Below are 20,071 nucleotides of genomic sequence, written 5' to 3' on the forward strand. Positions count from 1 at the left end.
GACGGGTCCAGGAGGGCGACATCTGTATCGGCAGGACGATATTAATGACAGTTTCCGACGGTACTATGAGCACCTGTATATGAGCGCTGGGCCCTGTGGGGAGGGGGACGTGAAGGAGTACCTGGCGAACCTTCCGATGCATACCCTGATGGACGAGGAGGCGGAGCCTCTGGGAGCCGCAATCTCAGACCACGAAATCCGAGTAGCTATTAAGGCATTGGCGAGAGGGAAACGCCGGGCACTGATGGGCTCCCTAAGGAATTCTATGCTGCATATGCAGATGTACTGACTCCCAGGCTGGTTGAGATGTATGCGGAGGCCAGGGAGAGGAGCCACTTACCGGGCACGACTAGGGAGGCGGTGGTAGTCCCACTTCTGAAGCCAGACAAGTCCCCCCTGGAGCACGAATCGTACTGGCCATTGTCAATGCTCAATCTAGACTTTAAAATTCTTAGTAAAATACTGGGAACGCGATTACTCCCCCCCACATGGTGCCTCTGGTACATCGGGACCAGGCTGGTTTCATACCTCGTCGGAACACAACCCTAAATATTCACAGGCTATTGTCCATTATTGAACTAGGAACAATGGTGGAGCAGAGAGGTGCGGTGTTCGCCATCGACATGGAAAAGGCATTTGATAGCCTCGAATGGTGGTTCTTATACACAGCATTGAACAAAATGTGCCTAGGGATGGGCTTTATAAGCTGGGTGCGGTTACTATATGCGGACCCAGTGGCAAGGGTCCGCACTGGTCGCACAATATTGGCGCAGTATCGGGTGGAGAGGGGGACACGCCAGGGATGTCCACTGTCCCCACTGCTATTCGCCATGGTAGTGGAGCCATTGGCCTGTATATTAAGGTCCGGAAGGGCGTATCAGGGGATCGAGGTGGGAGAGATACGGCACCAAGTGGCGTTATATGCAGATGACCTTCTACTATTCCTAAATGATGCAGAGGACGACCTGCCGGGGGCTAAGACGATGATGGAGCGTTTTGGCTCCTTATCGGGGTTACGAGTGAACTGGCTGAAGTCCAAACTTTTCCCCCTGGTGATGGACGCGAGGTCCCCTCTGAATCTGGGAAACCTGAGATGGGAGCCCCGCTGCTTCTGTTACCTAGGGGTCCACATATTCCACACGATGGAAGACGTGAAGGAGGGCAACATAGGGAGGGCGCTCCGTTCACTTAAGGACACCATGACCTTCTGGGTGAAGCTCCCTCTTCCGGTGATGGGTCGCATCTCACTACTTAAAATGTTGGCATTATCCCGGCAGCTCTACATTTTTTGTAACACTGACAGTTTGGATATCGTCGGCCTGGTTCCGGGAGCTGGACTCCTGCATGTCGGCCTTTGTATTGTGGTCGGGACGCAGAAGGGTAGCCCTTAATACATTAAAGCGGCCCAGACTGGGAGGGCGGCATGGCAATGCCCGACATGGAGCCTTATTATTTGGCAGGACAACTGCAGAGGTTTACACAATGGATTGCGGGAGGCAAGGACCCAGACAGGGGGATGCCTTCCATCGCCCCGGAGGGGTCCGCTGTGTTCCGAACCCTGCTAAGGACGATTAGGCCCCAACAAATCAGCAGTAACGAACACAAGGTGATACATCGTTGCTGTGGCAGATGCCTGCAAAAGACTAAAACAAAGCGCCCATACTCCCCAGAGATGGCGCTGCAGCTACTGGAAGCCCTTCCTCACGGAGGACAGTGGCACGGCCTGAACGAATGGAGTGAAGCAGGGGCGACAAAGGTCGGGGATCTGTTGCCGGACGGGGAGCTCCTCTCCTTTGAGGACTTCAGGGCGGACTGGGACATACCACCAGGGCACTTTATCCTACATGGGGCCGTCACGGGAGCAATATGGCGCCACGGGGGTGCGGGGATGGTGGAACCTCCGCGACACTACACGTGCAAATATATGAGCTTGGCGGGTGGAACCGTCAAGGCTGTGGCCTGCCTATACAGAGCCATTGGACGGGACTCCACGCAACCACTAGATAGATTACGACACAAATGGGAGGACGACATTGGCAGGCCACTAGAGGATAAGGACTGGGACAATGTTTTAGAGCGAACTGCCAAAGTATTTAGAAATGTCCGGTTTAGCCTGATCAGCTTCTACATACTCCATCAAGCCTATTTAACCCCAGAAAGTAATAACCGCTATTTTGTTGGCGCAGATGCTAGAGGTGTCAGGAACAGGGGGCGACGTTTATACATATGATTTGGAGCTGTGCCTCCTTACCCCAATACTGGCAAGAAGTGACGCAACTGACAGCGAGGGTGACAGAAAGGGTGGTCCCCTGTACACCGGCCCACGTACTGCTCCATTTATTTCCACACTCTGCTAAAACCAAAACCACATCCAGGTTCCAGGACATGGCATTTATTCTGGCAAAGTGGGAAATGAATAGTAGCTGGAAGAACCCAGGGGGCCCGATGTCCTCAGATGGAAACGTGAGATGGAGAAGTGGGCGGGCTGCGAGAGCAGGGTCCTGCTTCGGAATGCACGGCGAGGAGTGGGCAAGCCGGAGAGAGCCCAGGCATGGGAAGGGTAGGTGGCGGACTTAATGCGACTGGGCAGGGACTCTGAGGCTTCCACACCAGAGAGAATTCAACCCGAAGAGCACACCCAGGGACCAGGTTAAGGTGGTATAACCCAATAGAAAAGCGAGAATGGGAGCGATTCGCAGCATCAACACACACGGGTGCAGAAGGGGGTCACAACGGAAGGCTTTGGCGCAACATCACTATCCACGCCTGGAATACCAGGGAGCATGCTAATCGTTCTGAACGATATTTAAGGGGAGACAGCAGTGCGGGGGCGGGGGTTGAGGCCTTATTGTCGGGAGCAAGGGAGAGGGGTATATCCAAGTGCATAGTACATAGCTAAGGGGAATACTGTGCTCTGCCCAGTTGTCCTGCACAGATGGGGCACAGTGTGGACATCGACAGCATCAACATATCTAAGGGGTTTTATTGCCCGCTCCAGACCAATGTGTACTGCTACCGTACAGGTGTTTGATGTAAACTTTATAAAAGGCAATAAAGTTTGTTTTAAAAAAAAAAATGACTTCTTCGGGAACCCCATCTAGAAACGGAGTGTATGCAAGAAATATGTTAGAAACACTTAAGTGGCAGTGGTTAAATGTGCCGCTCACAGGAGTAGCAATGGATATGCCACAGTGTGAAACAGATATGCTGGCGATGTTGAACGGTATTGTGCACTTGTGGCCTGCACATTTATGGAGACTTACACAAATGAGTCAGAAGACGACACTGCTTTATCAATGTTGTTGTCAGTAGCTGATACTTGGGAAGAATCCTAAGATTTGTTGGAAAATGTTTCAGAAGTTGAACAGCAGAACTTGATCAGATCAGTGTGTGAGAAAAATGCATATGGCATATGGATATCAGCAGATGGAAGACCAGTATTACCCGACAGCTTACTGTATCTCATGAAATGACCATACCATGGTGCAACACCCATAGGACGAGATACAATGCTAAGGCTGTTCAGACAAAATTGGTTCAAGTCGAAGTTTAGGATGTTTGCAGAAAAGTTGTGCCGCAGATGCGTAACATCTAAACAGATGAACGTGGGGAAAAAGACACCAGTAATACCAAGTCACATAGGGAGATCAGGTGGTCCCTTCAGCGGGATGCAAATGGATTTGATCTATATGCCTGTTTGTATCGGATTGAGATATGTCCTGGTTATAGTGTGCATGTTCTCTCGATTGTTGGAAGCCTACCCAACAAGGTGAAATGACAGCTTCGCTGTAGCTTAACTGTTGTTTTGTGAGTTAATACCTAGGTGCGAGCTCCTGGTTTATCTGGAATCGGATTGAGGGACTCATTTCAATAATAAGATCCTACAGTGTTATAGATTGGACATAGATTACAGTGTAGCTATCAACCAGTGGCTTCCAGAATAGTGGAGCAGCGTGACAACCATAATGTTGATTAGCAAAAGCCTGTGCATCTACTTCAATAAAATGGCCTGATGCTTTGTCTTTGATGTCAATGAGTCTCTGAAATATTACTGACACGCAGACTGGATTATCCCCTCACAAAATTCGCACACCAGGAGAGTAACAAATACTTATGAAGAAGTGGTGTTCTATGAACCTGAACGGAAAACACCAGTGACAGAACAGTCACAAACTAAAACCTCATGAGAAGTAAGAGAGCAAAGAGAAGAAAAGTGTGAAGAACGACAAGCAGCTGCACCAATGCAGGTACCTGTGATCATACAAGGTGGCATTGAAGAGAAGAAGCGACAAAAGCCCACCTGAATAGGCAGTTGAGACAGTACCAGAACAGCAAGAAGATCCAGGTGAAGGAACAAGTGCTGAATCAAGGACGGACATCTGAAATAATGATCAAGAAACTATGGTCACAGAAAATTGATGACCGCATACCACATACTATTACTGAAGATACAGTCAAGCTGGTCGAGTGACACTGTAAAAGAGCAACAAGAAATAAGGAGATCAAAAAGAGCACTGGGATGGCTCTTGCTACTCGAAATGAAATGCCCAAATGCTCCATGAATGCTGAAAGCAAGTAATTGTTACTCGTTGCTGAGGGGCAGGTTTGTAACCATGCATGAAGTTCTAAGCTGTCAGTATCTGAGTGTTTACACTACACTTGTTCAGGCTGCAGACATCATGAGCATGTGTTCCTCAATGTCAGCTTCACAATTTGCCACTTTTTAAGTCTAGCTTCAGATTGCTTTCGCTATATGGGTGACCGCCTGTTGTCAAATAAAAAAAAATACAATCATATGTTATGTTATTTTAGTTTTGTATGGCGCACAGCTACCAAAAAGGTTTCCCGGTGCCAGCCTGAAAGGAATCAAGAAAGCAGAAAAGTTACCTATTAAACAACCAGGTTTTTAACTCTTTGCGAAAATTAACATAAACAGTTTCCTTACGGAGCAAAAGGGGGAGAGCATTGCACAAAATCGGGCCCAAACAGGCAAAGGAGCGACCACCCATCCGGGAAAGTTTGATCCTAGGAACTGAGAATTTTGCTTGCGTGTTGGAGTAGAGAAGGCGGGACGGTAAGTAGGGGCAGACTAGTGCTTTCAAATATTGAGGGGCCACTCCAGAGTTAATCTTGAACATGTAACTCAGGGCTTTAAACTTAATGCGATTGTCAATCTTGAGCCACTGGAGATCACGCAGAGAACTAGAAACAGAGGCATTTCTGGAAATCTGGCAAAGCAATCTGGCGGCTGAATTCTGTACCACTTGCAGCTTACGTAGCACATCTTTATTGGCTCCCAGGTAGAGGATGTTACCGTAATCCAGTCTGGAAGTAATAAGAGCTTGGACTACTGTTCTCTGAGTGGAGCTAGGGAGCATCCAAATGATTTTATTAAGCCATTTAAGAATGGTGAAACAGGTTGCAGCCACCTTCACTGCTTGTTGATGCATTGATAACTTATCGTCCATAATAAATCCTAAATTTTGATCTTGGTGCGTTGGAAGGGGCAGGGCACCCATTTCAGCAGGCCAATGAAGAGGGCCCCAGGGGTCCTTATTTTTTCCAAAAATCAAAACCTCAGTTTTGTCAGCATTCAGTTTAAGAAGGTTGGCTTTCATCCAAGATGTAATATTCCTTAGCCCGATCCGAAGAGCAGATGGTTCAGACGCTTTCTCTGCAGAGAGAGAAAAAATGATCTGCGTGTCATCTGCATAAGAAAACAGAGACAGACCAAAATCTTCAGCAATTTCTGCTAAGAGTCTAACATAAATATTAAACAGCAAAGCGCTGAGTATCGAGCACTGGGGCACCCCATAAGGAGAGGATTGGGTTTCAGAGGAGGCCATAGGGGAAAAGACCTAGAACGTGCGCTCTGTAAGAAAAGAGGTGAGCCAGTTGAGTGCAGGACCAACAACCCCTAGAGAAAATAAGGCTTTTAGTAGACTGGTGTGTGACACCGTATGAAACGCGGCGCTCAGGTCGAGTAGTATAAGGGCCACCGTATCACCCTTATCCAAGTGGTGGCGCAGCATTTCAGTAACTCCCAGAAGAGTAGTCTCGGTCGAAAAACCGGCTCTGAAACCTGATTGGGAGGGATGTAAAAAAAAATGAGTTTCTACAAAGTGGGATAACTGTATATTGATGTGTTTTTCCAAAATTTTGGAAAAAACAGGCAACAATGAAATAGGTCTAAAATTAGAGGGCTGTGCAGGGTCTGCGTTAGCCTTCTTAAGAAGTGGAAGGACCATAGCGTGTTTCCACTCTGGTGGGACCTTGACTTCTAGAAGGGAGGCATTAAGGAGGTCCATAATTATCCTAAGCACGGGCGGTTCAAGCTGTCTTAGCACCGTGATAGGAAGAAGGTCGCAAGGAGAACCTGATTTAATGCTACCAAGTAGATGCTTAAAGGAATTGATATCTGAAAGTGACCAGAATTCCAGTTTAATAATAAAATCAAAATTCATGCTGTCAACATGGCTGGCCATCTTAACAATCTTCATAGAGGTGGATGTTTGCTGAGTGGCGACCACTACCGTGTCGTCATTCAGTGGAGAGTAAATTTTCTCTACTTTAGAGAAATGTTTTTTAGCAAGGTCCTCGCATTGGTCTCTATTTAAGATAGGAGGACTGGCCTGAGTATTAGAGCCAGACAGTTCTTTAACAGTCCTACACAGAGTTCGAGAGCAGTTCAGCGCGCTGGAGATAGTAGAAGAGACATACTCGGCACGAGCTGTCCTACATAAAGAGTGATAATCTCTTATAGCCATTTTATATGTAAGTTTGGTCTCTGGTGAGTAATTCCTCCTCCAGCGTCTTTCCAGTGCTTTACAATTGGTTTTCTCAGTTTTTAGTGTCTCAGTAAACCAAGGGCCTGGAGGGCGATGGTTGTTAATCCTTTTAATGAAAGGTGGTAAGCAGATGTCACTAGCTTTAAGAATCCAATTGTGGATCTCATCCAGGGAGGAAATGGAATCAGGTGCAATAGTAGGCGCGTTGTTTGATAAGCACTCATTGAAGGTATTAATATTCAATTTTCCCCAGTTCCTCGATTTCTTTCTTTATGTCAGGAGCACAAGCAGACTGGTAATTGGGAATTTTTAACCTGAAACCAATAGCAAAATGATCGGACCAGCACAAAGGGAGAGCAGGAAGACATTGAATAGTAGGTCAACTGGAAAAGATGGGATCCAGTTAATGGACAGCAACATGGGTGGAACCAGAGTTGCAAAGCATGATATTCAATGTAGACATGTCAGAGATGAAGTTGGTGCTATGTGTACATATCGTGTCTTCAAGATGAAGATTTAAATTTCCCAGAATGGTAAAGTTGGCTGCTTTAAGAAAGCAAGGGGTGATAACATCAGTAAAAGATGTAATCCAGGGGCCAGGTGGCCCGGGGGTGCAATAAACTAAAATGCCCATAAAGGTAAATTGAGAGGTCAAAGCAAGTTAAAATAAAGCAGCCTAACAGCTCATGAGAGATGACTCTTCAAAATTGCATTGATATGACTTATTAAAAATTATGGCAATACCACCTTCAACTTTAAGCTCCCTATCCCTTCTGACAATAGCATAATTAGTTGGCAAGGCTAAAGCAATATCCGGGCCCGAGCTTTTGTGAAGCCAAGTTTCAGTAAGGAATATAGCGTCGGGGCTTTCATTAGATAAGAAATCAAAAATGTCTGCACAATGTTTAGGAAGCGAGCGGCAGTTAATACTAAAAAAGGTGAGGTCCTTGGTGGTAGGCATGCTAACAGGAGAGGAGTTATCCTGCACTCTAGTGAAGGTGGGGGAGATTGACAAGGGGTAAGCGTTATCAATTTCTTTCCTGAATTTAAAATTACAGCGAGAGCAGTTACCGTTACTAATTTCAGGCTGGAGTAGGAAATAGTCATTGAGAGGCACGATACGGTGCTCTAACAGCTGCTTGGAAGTGTAGTGAATCGTATTAATAGTGTTTGGACCAGGTTTCGTGGCCCCTGGCCCCTGCCGGACGTGCGCAGATGGGCTTGCCTTTGGCGCGCCAACAGCGCGCCCGCTGCGCGCGTCCACTGCGTGTCTGTTCACTGCCCATTAAATAGCAAAATGAGGCAGGACGGTGTACAAAACTAGAACGCTGACTGAAGGGCGTGAGGGAAAAATGGCCGCCTCGGAATCGAGCACAGGCCTGACAGAATGCAGCCTACACTGAGTACAGTACAAAAACTTTAAAAACAATGTCACATCAATTCCTACACATTCAATTCTATTTAAAAAAAAGCATAAAAACAATTAAGAGATGCGTGTAAAAATTAACAGCAGCAGAATAGCAGCAAGATAACCTGTCAGGTCCCTGTACCAAGGGAGGATGGTCTCTTCAGACATTGGATTTCATGCATTTTTTTTTGTGGTTTGTGGTTTGCCCTTGCTTAGATAGACACTCCTTCAAGACCATGACGTTTTAAGGGTGAATACATTGTCCCATTCGTGTTCAGATCAGTTTTTAGGTCTCGCCTAGGCATCGTGCATGCGTTGCATAGGAGGACCTTTAGCCGTCGTACAGCTCTTTTTTGAAGCACATACTTGTGCTTGTGGCAGCATACAGCTTGCGGGAGTGCGCAGCGGCGCGCCACAAGCACGAGTATGTGCTTTGAAAAAGAGCAGACTGTTCTCTCCAGCGCGCGCGCACCACTCGCGGGTGCACCCCTTCGCCTCTCTCTCCTGCTGCATCGCGAAGCGCGCGCGCTTGTTCCTCTTCCTGTAGTTTTGTCTCAGCTTTTGTTACACATCCAGTCAGGACTTACAGCATCCCTACACATTTGTGCAGTGTGGCTTCAATGGAGCCTGTTTTCACCCGCAGATTAGCATGTAATGCATTTATTGATTTCAATAGCGTCTTCAGGCAGATTGAAGTCTTTCTTACTTTTCTTTTTAGCCACCATCTTACCACAAGTACAGGAGTTGCTGGGTGGTAACGTACGTCAGACTTAAATCGACCTGCGAGTGGCTATCTCACACAGTGGGAACCCACCACGTCTCCAGCCAGTCTCCCCACAGTGGCACTCACACAGTGGGGCCGTACAGACACTGTGTCACGATGCAAGAGCACCCAATAGTAACGCGACACAACTGCACCTACTGCACCAGCTGCTTTGGTGCCATACTTCTCCAGCTCACCCTCCACATGGGCCATAACTCCGCTCCTCTCAAAATCCATCACAGCTCCAGTTACTCCACAAACCTCCAGACTGATCTCTTCAACACTCAACTGGCAGCTACTCCATAGGCTCTGAAGCATCCCGCACCACATCTCTGTCTCTTACTCGGGATACAATGAGCTTGAAGCCGCCAGCATCAGCTTAGGGCAAGAATGGTTTTCATACTGACTGGAAGACGAGGGAGCCGCAGCTACGCCTCTCAGTCCCATCCTGCTCTCTTGTTAACATCTCCAGGAGCCCCACACTTCCAGAACTCAGGATATCGAGGGATATGTAGGCAAACAATTGTCCAAAGGGGTTAGTCATGAAGGGGAGAGGATGAGTTGTTTGAATATGTGTCAGTGATTCGAGGGAGTGGGCACTAATTCTGGGTTTGTGGAACTTTACCACCGAATAAACTTTTGCAGTGTGCCACTTTCTCTGTGAAATATTTGACATAGAGATGTGTCCTAGCAGAGTCTAAAGGTTGGAGGGGGTGGTTAGGTTTTATTTATTATTATTTTTGAATATCACTATGTTATCTTATAATGATAAAGTTGTCATGTTTTTGTAAATGCCAATTAAAACTTACACTAGAAAGAACAAGCATTTTCAATGCAATAGGTCTCACATTTATGTGAGTTTAAGCTATTGGCATTGTAAATGACAATGCCTTTTATTTATGTTTTGAAAATGAAAACAAAAATAAAAAGTATTGTCATTTATAATATCAATAGCTCAAACTCGCGTTAATGCGAGACCTACTGCATTGCAAAGGCTTGTTTGGTAATGGGGCATCACCCTTTTTTACACCAGACTGCAGATTCAACACAAGGCTTGTAATTGTGACCCCTGTTTGTTCTTTGATGTTTTTACTTTCCTGACCCAATGATATTTTAATTGCTGATTAATGTTTTTTTTTTCTTGTTTAGGAAGTGCTTTCTGTGTGGATTCCTTAGCTTGTTTTAAAGGCACATTGCTATTTACTAATCATCCAAAATGTATTCATTTGTTTCATACTGCTGCAATAAGATGTTGGTGGATGTGCAGCTTTTTTTAGTTCACAAAGTAAAAACGTGCACACACATGCTTTCTTAAAGATGCAGTAAAAATACCGGCCATTTTCAAAAGTATCTACTATGCGATATTTTACTATGTATGACTCTGAAGTTTCCCGCTTGAAAGGTAAACCACATTTTCTCACTCCTTTTCATAATACTTTTGATTGAGGAGACAACTTTACACTGCTGAGGCAGTCTGTTCAGCAAACGGACCCTACTTCTAGCTTCTGTATTGTTGTACACAAACCTGTTGGTTCATTGCAGGACTTTCTTTCTAGGGCAGCTGCGGGCAACACGCACACATTTAGTTTGTAAGCTACTACCAAGCACTCCTAACAAAAATAATTGCTTTGCAGTGCTTGTTTGCATTCAACTCCTGTCCCATAAAAGAACAGATTTAGCAATCCTGACACATTATGAAGGTGGATGATGGTTTGGAGGTCCACTGTGTCATGCAAGTCCCATCCTCTCATTCCGGCTGTTTGCAGTGAGGCACCAGGTTGAGTCCCACCTCATTAAATTTGAGAATCATTCACTGCAAAGCATGAGGTTAGGCGCAGCACAATGCAAAGCATTGCAATGTGTTCAAATGTGCACATGTAAATGCCATGAAAAAGCATAATCGCTGGGTTAAGGGACATACAACGTTTACACGCATAGTGTTTCGATATGTACGATACTGACATGCTTTGTGGTGCCTTTTTTCAGGATTTCAAACCTGCACAGTGAAGCCCTGCATTTGGAGACCGCAACGCTTTAAGGTATTATTTCCTACACTTATTTATTCATTACTGAATTTAGTAACCCGCATTGAGAGCTGGATTAAGGCAGAACTCTGATTTTGAAATGTTGAATGATGAATAACGCTAAATCCAAATATTTAATTATTTTTCAAATTTAGGCACAGAAATGTGTGATACAATTTTTTCTGGAGTATTATTGAAAGAAAGTTTGAATTGAAGTATGCTTGATGAAAGAGAAAATGTGCTGTAATTCTGGTTAACATAATTATATTATAATTATTTTACCTCTTAACCTTAATTATTTATATTAATACAGCTATCCTTAAATCAAGCACTTTCTACTGGTTAATTAGTAAGTGCTACCTCCTTGGGTAAATGTTCAGTACATATTCTGCACTATAGCTGCGTAATGGAGCACAAGGAAATTTCACCAGTGACTTTGTGAACGCTTTGGCAATGTGATTGTACTTGGTGTGTCTTTAATCAGAAATGTGTGATACAATGAATCCTCCTTTAGAGAAAACAATAAAGAGGTCAATCTCCACTAAACAAAGGTCTTTCCTCTTAACTATGTGCAGTTAGTGCTTCTTTGTTTGGTAGAAATGTCCTCATATTTCTCGGCATCAAGAACTCCTCACCAAAATGTACAGGAAATATGCTGGGGGGCCGCTTGTCAAGCTGTCCATCATCCTGGCAAAAGGCAGAACGACCTTTGCATACTACTAAGGTGGGTGTAGCTAAACAGGCGAAGCTTCCAAGTAATTTGAACGTTTCCATACTCATAGTTATTTAAAGGGACAACCATAGACTCTGCTCTTCCCAGGAGAGGACAAGAAAGAACCCACCAGTAGATCAGTGATGCATTCACTTTCACAAAGCATTTCAGTCGTTTTCCATTATGGAATTTGTTAGAAATGGGGCTCTCTACTTGGCAATGGCATACACCTTTGTCCTAATAGGGACCCTTGCTTCTAGTCAGGGAAAGGGGGATACACTCCTGAATAACCCCTGCTCACCCCCTTGGTAGCTTGGCACGAGCAGACAGGCTTATCTCAGAGGCAGTGTGTAAAGCATTTGTGAACACATACAGTAATACAGTGAAAACACTACAAATGGACACCACACCAGTTTAGAAAAATAAGTAATCTTCACTAGACTTAACACAAGACCAAACGACAAAAATCCACAATACTGTAATAAAAATATGACTTTAAAATGGTAGAAATAGCTTAGTTCAATGTAGATGGTAAATGCGACACTTTACTCTCAAAGTACCTTGGATGCGTCACACAATACAAACAAAAATGTCGCAGGGAAGGTGATGAGTCGGTTCCTTGATTCGGGGAAGTTGATGCGTAGGTTCCTTACTGCAGCACAGGGGAGGTGATGCATCGCTTCCTTACCGGAGAGGAGGTAATGCCTCGGTTTCTTACTGTGATCCAGTGCGATGCGACAAGATGGCGCCTCGATGCGATGCGACAATCCGATGCAACAAAATGGCGTCTTTCATGTGATGCGACAACGTGGATGCGATGCGTGCACGCCCGTCGGCCGTGCGGCGAAATCGATGATCTCTGGAGCCACGAACAGCTGCAGCGGCGGCACGCTTCTTCGGCGATGTGACGGCAAGTGATGCGGCAGCGACACGCTTCTCCTTGTTGCCTTGCGCTTCCAGCGACAAACAGTCTCTAGAGGTCCTGAACAGCTGCAGGCACCTTTCTGTAGGTTAGAATTCCCAGCAAGGAAATTCAGGGTGGAGCTGGTGGTGAAGTCTTTGTGTCCCTGAGACTTCAGACAGGAGGCAAGCTCAGTTCAAGCCCTTGGAGATCTTCCTCAAGATGACAAAGCAAACAGCAAAGTCCTTTTCTCCTTTCCTTGGCAACATGTAACCACTGCAGGCCAACAGCAAACAGCACAGGGGCAGTAATCCTCCTTCAGCTTCTCTGGTTTCTTCTCCTTGGCAAAGGTTCCTCTTGATTTCACAGAAGTAATCTAAAGTTCTGGGGTCTGGGTCCCCATTTTTATACACACAAATCCTTTGTCACTGAAGGCAGAGAGTGTCTGTACCTAGTCCAAACCAGTTCTGGGTGCATTCTGCCAGTGCACAACTTCTTCCTTTGTCAGTGTGGGCCAGGGTCATCAGACGCACCACAGGAGGTGGAGCCAGCATTGTGGAAGGTAGGCACAGCCCTATTCAGGTCCAGGTGCTACTCCTCCCACCACTCCCAATGCAGATAGGTCTATTCAGCTTAGTGCTGACTCACCCTGCCTCTTGGAGCCATCCCAGCCCCTGTCACTCACAAACCAGACATGAAATACACAAACCTAGCAGAGGCAGGCTGGATGGTTAGGCAGGAAAATACCTACTTTCTAAAAGTGGTATTTTCAAACACAGAATGTTAAAACCAACTTCACTAAAAGACGTATTTTATCATTCTGAGTTCAGGCATACTAAATTCATTTTTCTACCATGTTCCCTGTGTCAGTCAGGATTATAAGATGTTATAATCAAACTGCCTATGGGAACAGGTAGCCTTGCAATAGTGAAAACCGAAATTGTCTGTAATTCACTACCAGGACATGCCACACACATCAGGGCATGTCCTACCTTTTACATACAATGCACCCTACCCTTGGGCCTACCGTAGGGGTGACTGATATGTAGAAAAGGGAAGGTTTAGGGGCTGGCAAGTGGGTGCACTTGTCAAGTCGACATGGCAGTCCCAGACTGCACCCAGACTCTGCAATGGCAGGCCTGAGCCACATTTTACAAGCTGCTTCTGTGGGTGGCACAATCAGTGCTGCAAGCCCACCAGCAGCATTTTATTTACAGGCCCTGGGCACACATGGTGCACTGTACTAGGGTCTGAGAAGTAAATCAAATAACCAATCATAGAATCACCAATACATTACATCAATTTACAATATAGAGCATATGCACTTTAGCACTGATCAGCAGTGGTAAAGTGCCCGGAGTCATAAAACCACCAACAACAGGTCAGAAAAATTACAGGAGGAAGGCAAAAAGTTCAGGGATGACCCTGGAAAAAGGGCCAAGTTCAACAGAATTGCTGAGAAAACACACTTGTTTTGCAATCACGAAACCCAGGAGTAACGATCATTTTTCCTTTTTAGAAGTGGAGCTTCATTTGTAAGTGCATCCCGTAGAGGTTTCATTTCTGTGAAATGTGCATTAGGGCCAAAATGGCCTGCCGAAACTTATTGGGGAAGGGGGGAAACGCAGCCTCCTCCCCGGGCCGATTTCAGCCCCGGGCACCCCATCCCCTGGAGACCAGCTAAAATTTAATGGGCTGGGGGAGCCGTGCTGCCCCCTCCCCAGGATGATTTCTGACCGGGGACCTCATCCCCTGGGGCCTGGCCATGTTTCCATGGGTGCCCTGGAGCCTACCCAGGGCACCCAGTGTGTGCATCATGGGGACCATGGCCAGAGCCTTAAGGCCCCCGCTGCCCCAGATGGCTCCTACAGGAGCCGGCATTGCTATTCCACACTGGGAGCTGCTGGAAATGCAGCTCCCTATGTGCAAGAGCAATAGTTTCAGCTCTTTCCAGGCCTGCATGTTTGCAGGCAGGGAAAGAGATTAAACCTCCGCTTCCAGCAAGAGTGGGCACTTTAACAGCTCCTGCTTGCTGGAAGCAGAGTGTTTTCTTTTACTTGGTGGGAGCTCCCGCCAAAAAAGCACACAGCTATGTCCTAGTGGTGGGCACCCCAGGACATAGCAGGAGCTGGCACTGGGGCATGGCAGTTCCCAGGGACATATATGGGTCCAGGAGGGGGCCCTCCTTAATTTGATCTGCATGGGCTGGCTCTGGGGAGGTGGTGGTCCCTGGGGCTGGGGGGGCTGTTCCCCCTAGCAATTGTTTTATTTTTAGCCCCGGGGAGGCGATGGTCCCTAGAGCTTAACAGGCCCTTGGAAAGATAGCCTGTGCGCCCCCTCCAATTTTTTTTTGAATATCAGCATGCCTGCCTGGCGGCTCTTTTCAAAACAAGTGCAGGAGCCCACACTTTTTAAAAATTTTTACAGGGCTCGCAGATCCTTTGTGATTTTCAGCGAGTGTTATTTTTGAAAAAAAAACTTTTTTGCCCTGCTGGGGTTCCTCTGTAAACCCAGGACTAGAGTTAAGGGGTCGGGGTATTTCTACCATGCCCCCATTTCTTTTTCTTTTTAAGTTTTTTCAGGAACTTGGCTGAAGCAGAGTCCCAAGATGGCTGCCAACACTTTCTAATTTTAGTGTTGGCAGCCAGTCATATCTCAGCTCGAGATCGAGAGGGTTAGCGGAGCCTTCACGGCCCTAGATATCCAAATTTGTTTTTTATATAATATCTCCCAAACTACTGAGCCAATTTACACAGATTTACAAAAAAGGTTGCTTTCTGGGCCAACGTCTAACTTTTTGCCAAATTTGGTGTAATTCTGTTCGGTGGTTCAGGCTATAGTCGCGTCTAAAATTCCTATGGGAATTAACATGGGAAATGCACATTTTTTTTAAATGAAAAAACCAAAGGTTACAGGGACGTTATAGTTAGCAAATAGAATAAAAAGAAACCTTAGAAAATCACTGAAAAAAACAAAGGTTACAGGGACGTTTTAGTTAGGAAATGGAATTAAAAAACGAAAGAAATTCACTGAAAAAAACCCCATAGGGGACAGGAACGTTATAGCTAAGAAATAGAATTTTAAAAATGACATAATAAATGACGTAATATTTGAGGTCATAAGCAATGCATTGTGAGAGGAGTATAGGGGGCTAAGGAAAACACCTATCTCGCTGAGCTGGAATGCAATGAGGGAGGAATATGCTGCGATAGATATATTATCCTACTAGGGTGCACCGTTGTTGTAGTTTGAGGGGCTGGACCACTATTATGTGACGCAGGGGCTCCTTACATTATCCATGGGTAGTCACACTGTATGATTCACAAGACGGTGCAATGTACCCAAGTCAGATTGTGGGACCGGAATGCACACGAGTCCAACTGTGGACATGTGTAAATGCTACTATAAACACTTATTACCGGACATGCGGGGAGGGGAGGGAAGGGTGGGTAAAGTCTTTCTTTTTGTTTTTAGTTGGGTTGTTGGCAATGTACTGAGCACTGATCGATTTGATTACTCATGGTATGTTTTTATTAGACTCTGGATGAGGAAACAAAAGCTGGAAATCATCCGCACTGGTTTGCAATCGGAGATTCAATTACAGATGTTAGATTATTAAACAATGTCTAGCGAGGATTCACATAATGCTTCGGCACTGTCACTGTGTATTCTTCTATACTGTTTGCGACTGTATGTCATTATGCCCCATGTGCAGCTATGATATTGTACCACGTTATGTTGCCTAAGTTGATGGTTGCGTAAAATCAATAAAAATAGATTTAAAAAAAAAAAAGCAGTGCATTGCGGGGTCATAAGTTATAGTTCGCTCAGGTAACTATAACTGCTGAATTTTTGTGGTTTTGCGAGTAAAATCTGAGCCCAACTATAACGTCCCTATTTCCTAACTATAACTACCCTGTAAAAAAAGGATTTTTTTCAGTGACTTTCTACTTTTTTTTAATTATTTTATTTTCTAACTATAACGTCCTTGTATGCTTTGGTTTTTTTCAGTGAATTTCTTTGTTAAAAATAAAAATCAGAATTGTAACTTCTGAAATTTGAGAAAGGGCATGTAAGTGGCTGTATAGGTCAGTGACTGGGTTTATGAGTAGCTGTATGGCTCTGTTAGTGTGTGTTTGAGTGGCATTATGGGTCTGTGTGTGGATCTGTGGGTGGCGCTATGGGTTTGTGAGTGGGTATGTCAGTGGCTAAGTAGGTCTGTGAGTGGGTGTGTGAGTCTCTTTGTCGGTCTTTGACTGGGACTGAATGGTGCTATGACTGTGTGTGGGTGCGTGACTGGGTATGTGTGTCTGTGAGTGGTTGTCGTTGCCTGTGCATGTTTGTGGGTGGGAGTGTGAGTGCTGTTATGGGTTTGTTAGTGCGTGTGTTTGAGAGGTCGAATGTTTTTGGACATTTGCATACTTCGGGTATTTAAAATGGAGAACTATGCACGCTGATCTTACGAGTGCACATCCATTAATGAACCACTCATCACAGTCATCCGAACTGAGATTGTGCTCCAATAGATTAACAATGCAATAATTTCTATTAAAGTTTAGAGATCATTTTTCCATGTAGAATAGTAGAGGAAACGTATTTGCTTATATTCACCAAATACAAGAACTGTTGATAGTTTCCTTTACATTCAAGTGGAGTTTCACCTGGGACATATACTATATTTATATTTGAAAGTGCTTCACTTTCATGTTTAATTGATCTGAAATAAGTAACAGTGTTATAATGGAACATTATTATTTTGAAGAAGAGTACAGTTTGGGAAAAAGAGGTCTACTGAAGTGGAATACTTTCTACTGGTAAATTAATAAATGCTTTCTCATTGTGAAAAAGCCTACTTTTTAGTGTACATTACATATGTGTAATGAACCACTTGTTTATGTATTTCTCTGTGCCATTTGTTTCATTGGATTAATTGCTATGTATTTTTTTTCGAATTTGTTTTCCCCTCGCAAATTTTTTGCGATACGTATGTTTCTTTTTTGCTGAAATGTCTTGAAGATCGCATGTTTTTGATAAAGTGTAAAACATATGTATACACCTTTTGTAATTATTGTTTGAGAGCACCTGTTTAATAATATAGTGTATGAACTTGTATTTCTGTTATTAATATCAATGTACAGCGCTTTTAAATTGTATTTCGTGTCGTTGCAACGACGCCGGTCTTCACAATGACACCGGTAATTGCAAAGATCATATGACCTCGAGGCAAAGAGATATGATTGGAGGAGATACTTTTCATTAAACTGTATAGAAAGTTCCCCACTGTTTCTTTTTTCTTATTGGTTTCAGTAGGTTTTTACTTGTTTCTTAGAGGTGTGCTGTACTGTTTGTGCAGATCTTTGCTCAGCAAATTTTTTTTGTCATTTTCTAAAAACAAAATGGCAACAGGAGGAAGTGACCAAGACCAGGTGCTACAACAAGCAGAGAAGCAGGACACAGCGCTGCATCAAGCAGACTCTGGCGATCAAGGATCACCCCCTAAAAAACAAAGCATTGCATGAGATTTCTTTACAATTCCATCTTGGGATTCCGAGACAGTGGCAAAATTCATCAAATGCAGCTTATGTGCTCAGCCCCTTTCAACGGGCGCCACGAAAAAGTATTCATGCAGAACAACAAGCATGTTATACCACCTAAAAAGGTATCATAGGACGGATCTCAAAAGGGCACAGACGGATAGAGCTGGAGAGGGAACATCTACCTCCCGGCCTGCACCACCTGCTCCCGGAGAGAAAGTGCCATCAGAAGTGGAAAGACAATGCCCGGATATTTCTCCTAAATTATGGCATGTTGGCACATATTGTCTAGACTGTAATACTACACTCACAGGTGATGAGCAGTCTGAAGTTAATCTGGAGACTGCAAGGAAACTCATTTGCGATTTTATTATTATTATTTTTTTTTTACACTTTTTTTTAAATTAAGTTCTTACAAAGGCATAACAAAAACAAGCAGTGCAAAATACAGGTTACAAGTCATTGGGAATACCACTTTCAACTTTCAGTCACATCCAATAAGTGGTAACAAAGAATAAGCAAGATTCTGACATCTCATTTCCCTAGCCATCACCTCAGCTAGTGTCACCGTCGTGGTTGAAGTTATTAAGAACAAGCAGCCAGGTCATAATCTCTTCCTCGACTTACTCATCAGTACAGGAGAGACGTATAGGGGCCTCCTCCTCTGCACCCCATTCCTACAGGTTCCTAAGCCACAAGTTTATCTGCAGCTGCATGTCGCGCATCCAACCAATGGCGAACAGCAATGCATGTTGGGTGAGTTTGTAGGGGTTGTTGTGACCCATGGGTCTCTTCACCATCCCCAGTAGGCAAGCCAGCGGGTGAGGGTAATGCAATGTCAGTAGCCCTCACCATGGTTGGCACCACCGCCCTTCAGAACCCCTGTATTTCAGCACAGGTCCAGGTCAGAAGGAAAAAAGAGGCTCCCAGCTCCCCCCCACACGCACAGATAGCTCCTCTCAGTGGGTCTATCCTGTTAAATTAAATTAAAATACAGTAATTTAAACCTGTGGTTTCAGGACATCCATCTCACCAACTCGCATGCACAGGACCAGTCCATATCGGGCTCCTGGAAATCCCCAGTCCAGGCGCTGCGCAGCAGGCACTCCATGTCCGCTTGCACTGTACCATAAAACAGGGTGAATAGGTGCCTCGCATCTTCCCATTAGAGCAGGCCACCAAGAAACCATGAGAGCCCAAGGCCCTGCTGGGAACCCAGCCCACACCTCTCTTGCAGCATTCTCCGATTTGGCATAGTGAAGTGGCTCGGTCCCACCCCAAACGACCCCCATGCCTCTGAAATGAGAGGAAAACCTCTCCTGGTAGAAGTCACCAACCCTCCATTGTTCCATAGACATATCTTTATCAATCTCCCGAAAAGCAGCCAGGTCCCACAGGCTGAGCTCCCTGTCAAAGGGGGTTCTGCGCAGCACCTTTGTGAACACAGCTTCCTAGACCGTTGCCATCTGTCGTACCAAATAAGGAACTGGGTGTTCAGAGCGTACCCCTCTCATTAATAGACTCCCCAGTGTATCCTCTCCCAACATACCTGTGTACAATATCTTTTACCAGTTGTCTGAGTCAGCCAACCATCTTGCCACATGCTGCAGTGTGGAAGTGTAATAATAAGTACGTAAGTCTGGAAGGGCTAGTCCCCCATCCTCCAAGTCACATTTATGGACCGACAACACCACTCTGCTGCGTTGCCCCACCCATACTAGTTGGGTAATTAGGTTATCCAATTTACCAAAGAATTGATGCCTAATTGGGAACAAAGCATTCTGGACTAAATAGAGACACCGAGGAATGAAGACCATCTTTGCCACTGCTGCCCTACCCAACACTGATGGGTAGGGCAGCAGTGGGAGTTTGATCAAAAAGGCTATAGAGGCCCCCAGTCGCTCCAGGAGGTTGTCCACATTCAGGTGTTGGAAAACAACT

General features: G+C 45.1%; 1 protein-coding gene across 5 annotated transcripts in view; it reads left to right on the top strand.

The window, feature by feature from the left end:
* WDPCP (WD repeat containing planar cell polarity effector) overlaps nucleotides 1-20,071 on the top strand; it is a 2,309,940-nt gene that overhangs the window by 256,678 nt on the left and 2,033,191 nt on the right. For all 5 annotated transcript variants that reach the window (XM_085612555.1, XM_085612557.1, XM_085612554.1 and 2 more), the window contains one exon: nucleotides 10,946-10,998. Coding sequence is in view for 1 of the 5 variants with exons in the window: in XM_085612554.1 (XP_085468680.1) it covers nucleotides 10,946-10,998 (53 nt within the window). In the remaining 4 variants the exon portion in view is untranslated. The remainder of the gene's footprint in view (nucleotides 1-10,945; nucleotides 10,999-20,071) is intronic.

The sequence above is a fragment of the Triturus cristatus genome, chromosome 6 (genome assembly GCF_964204655.1).
Source record: "Triturus cristatus chromosome 6, aTriCri1.1, whole genome shotgun sequence".
NCBI lineage: Eukaryota > Metazoa > Chordata > Amphibia > Caudata > Salamandridae > Triturus > Triturus cristatus.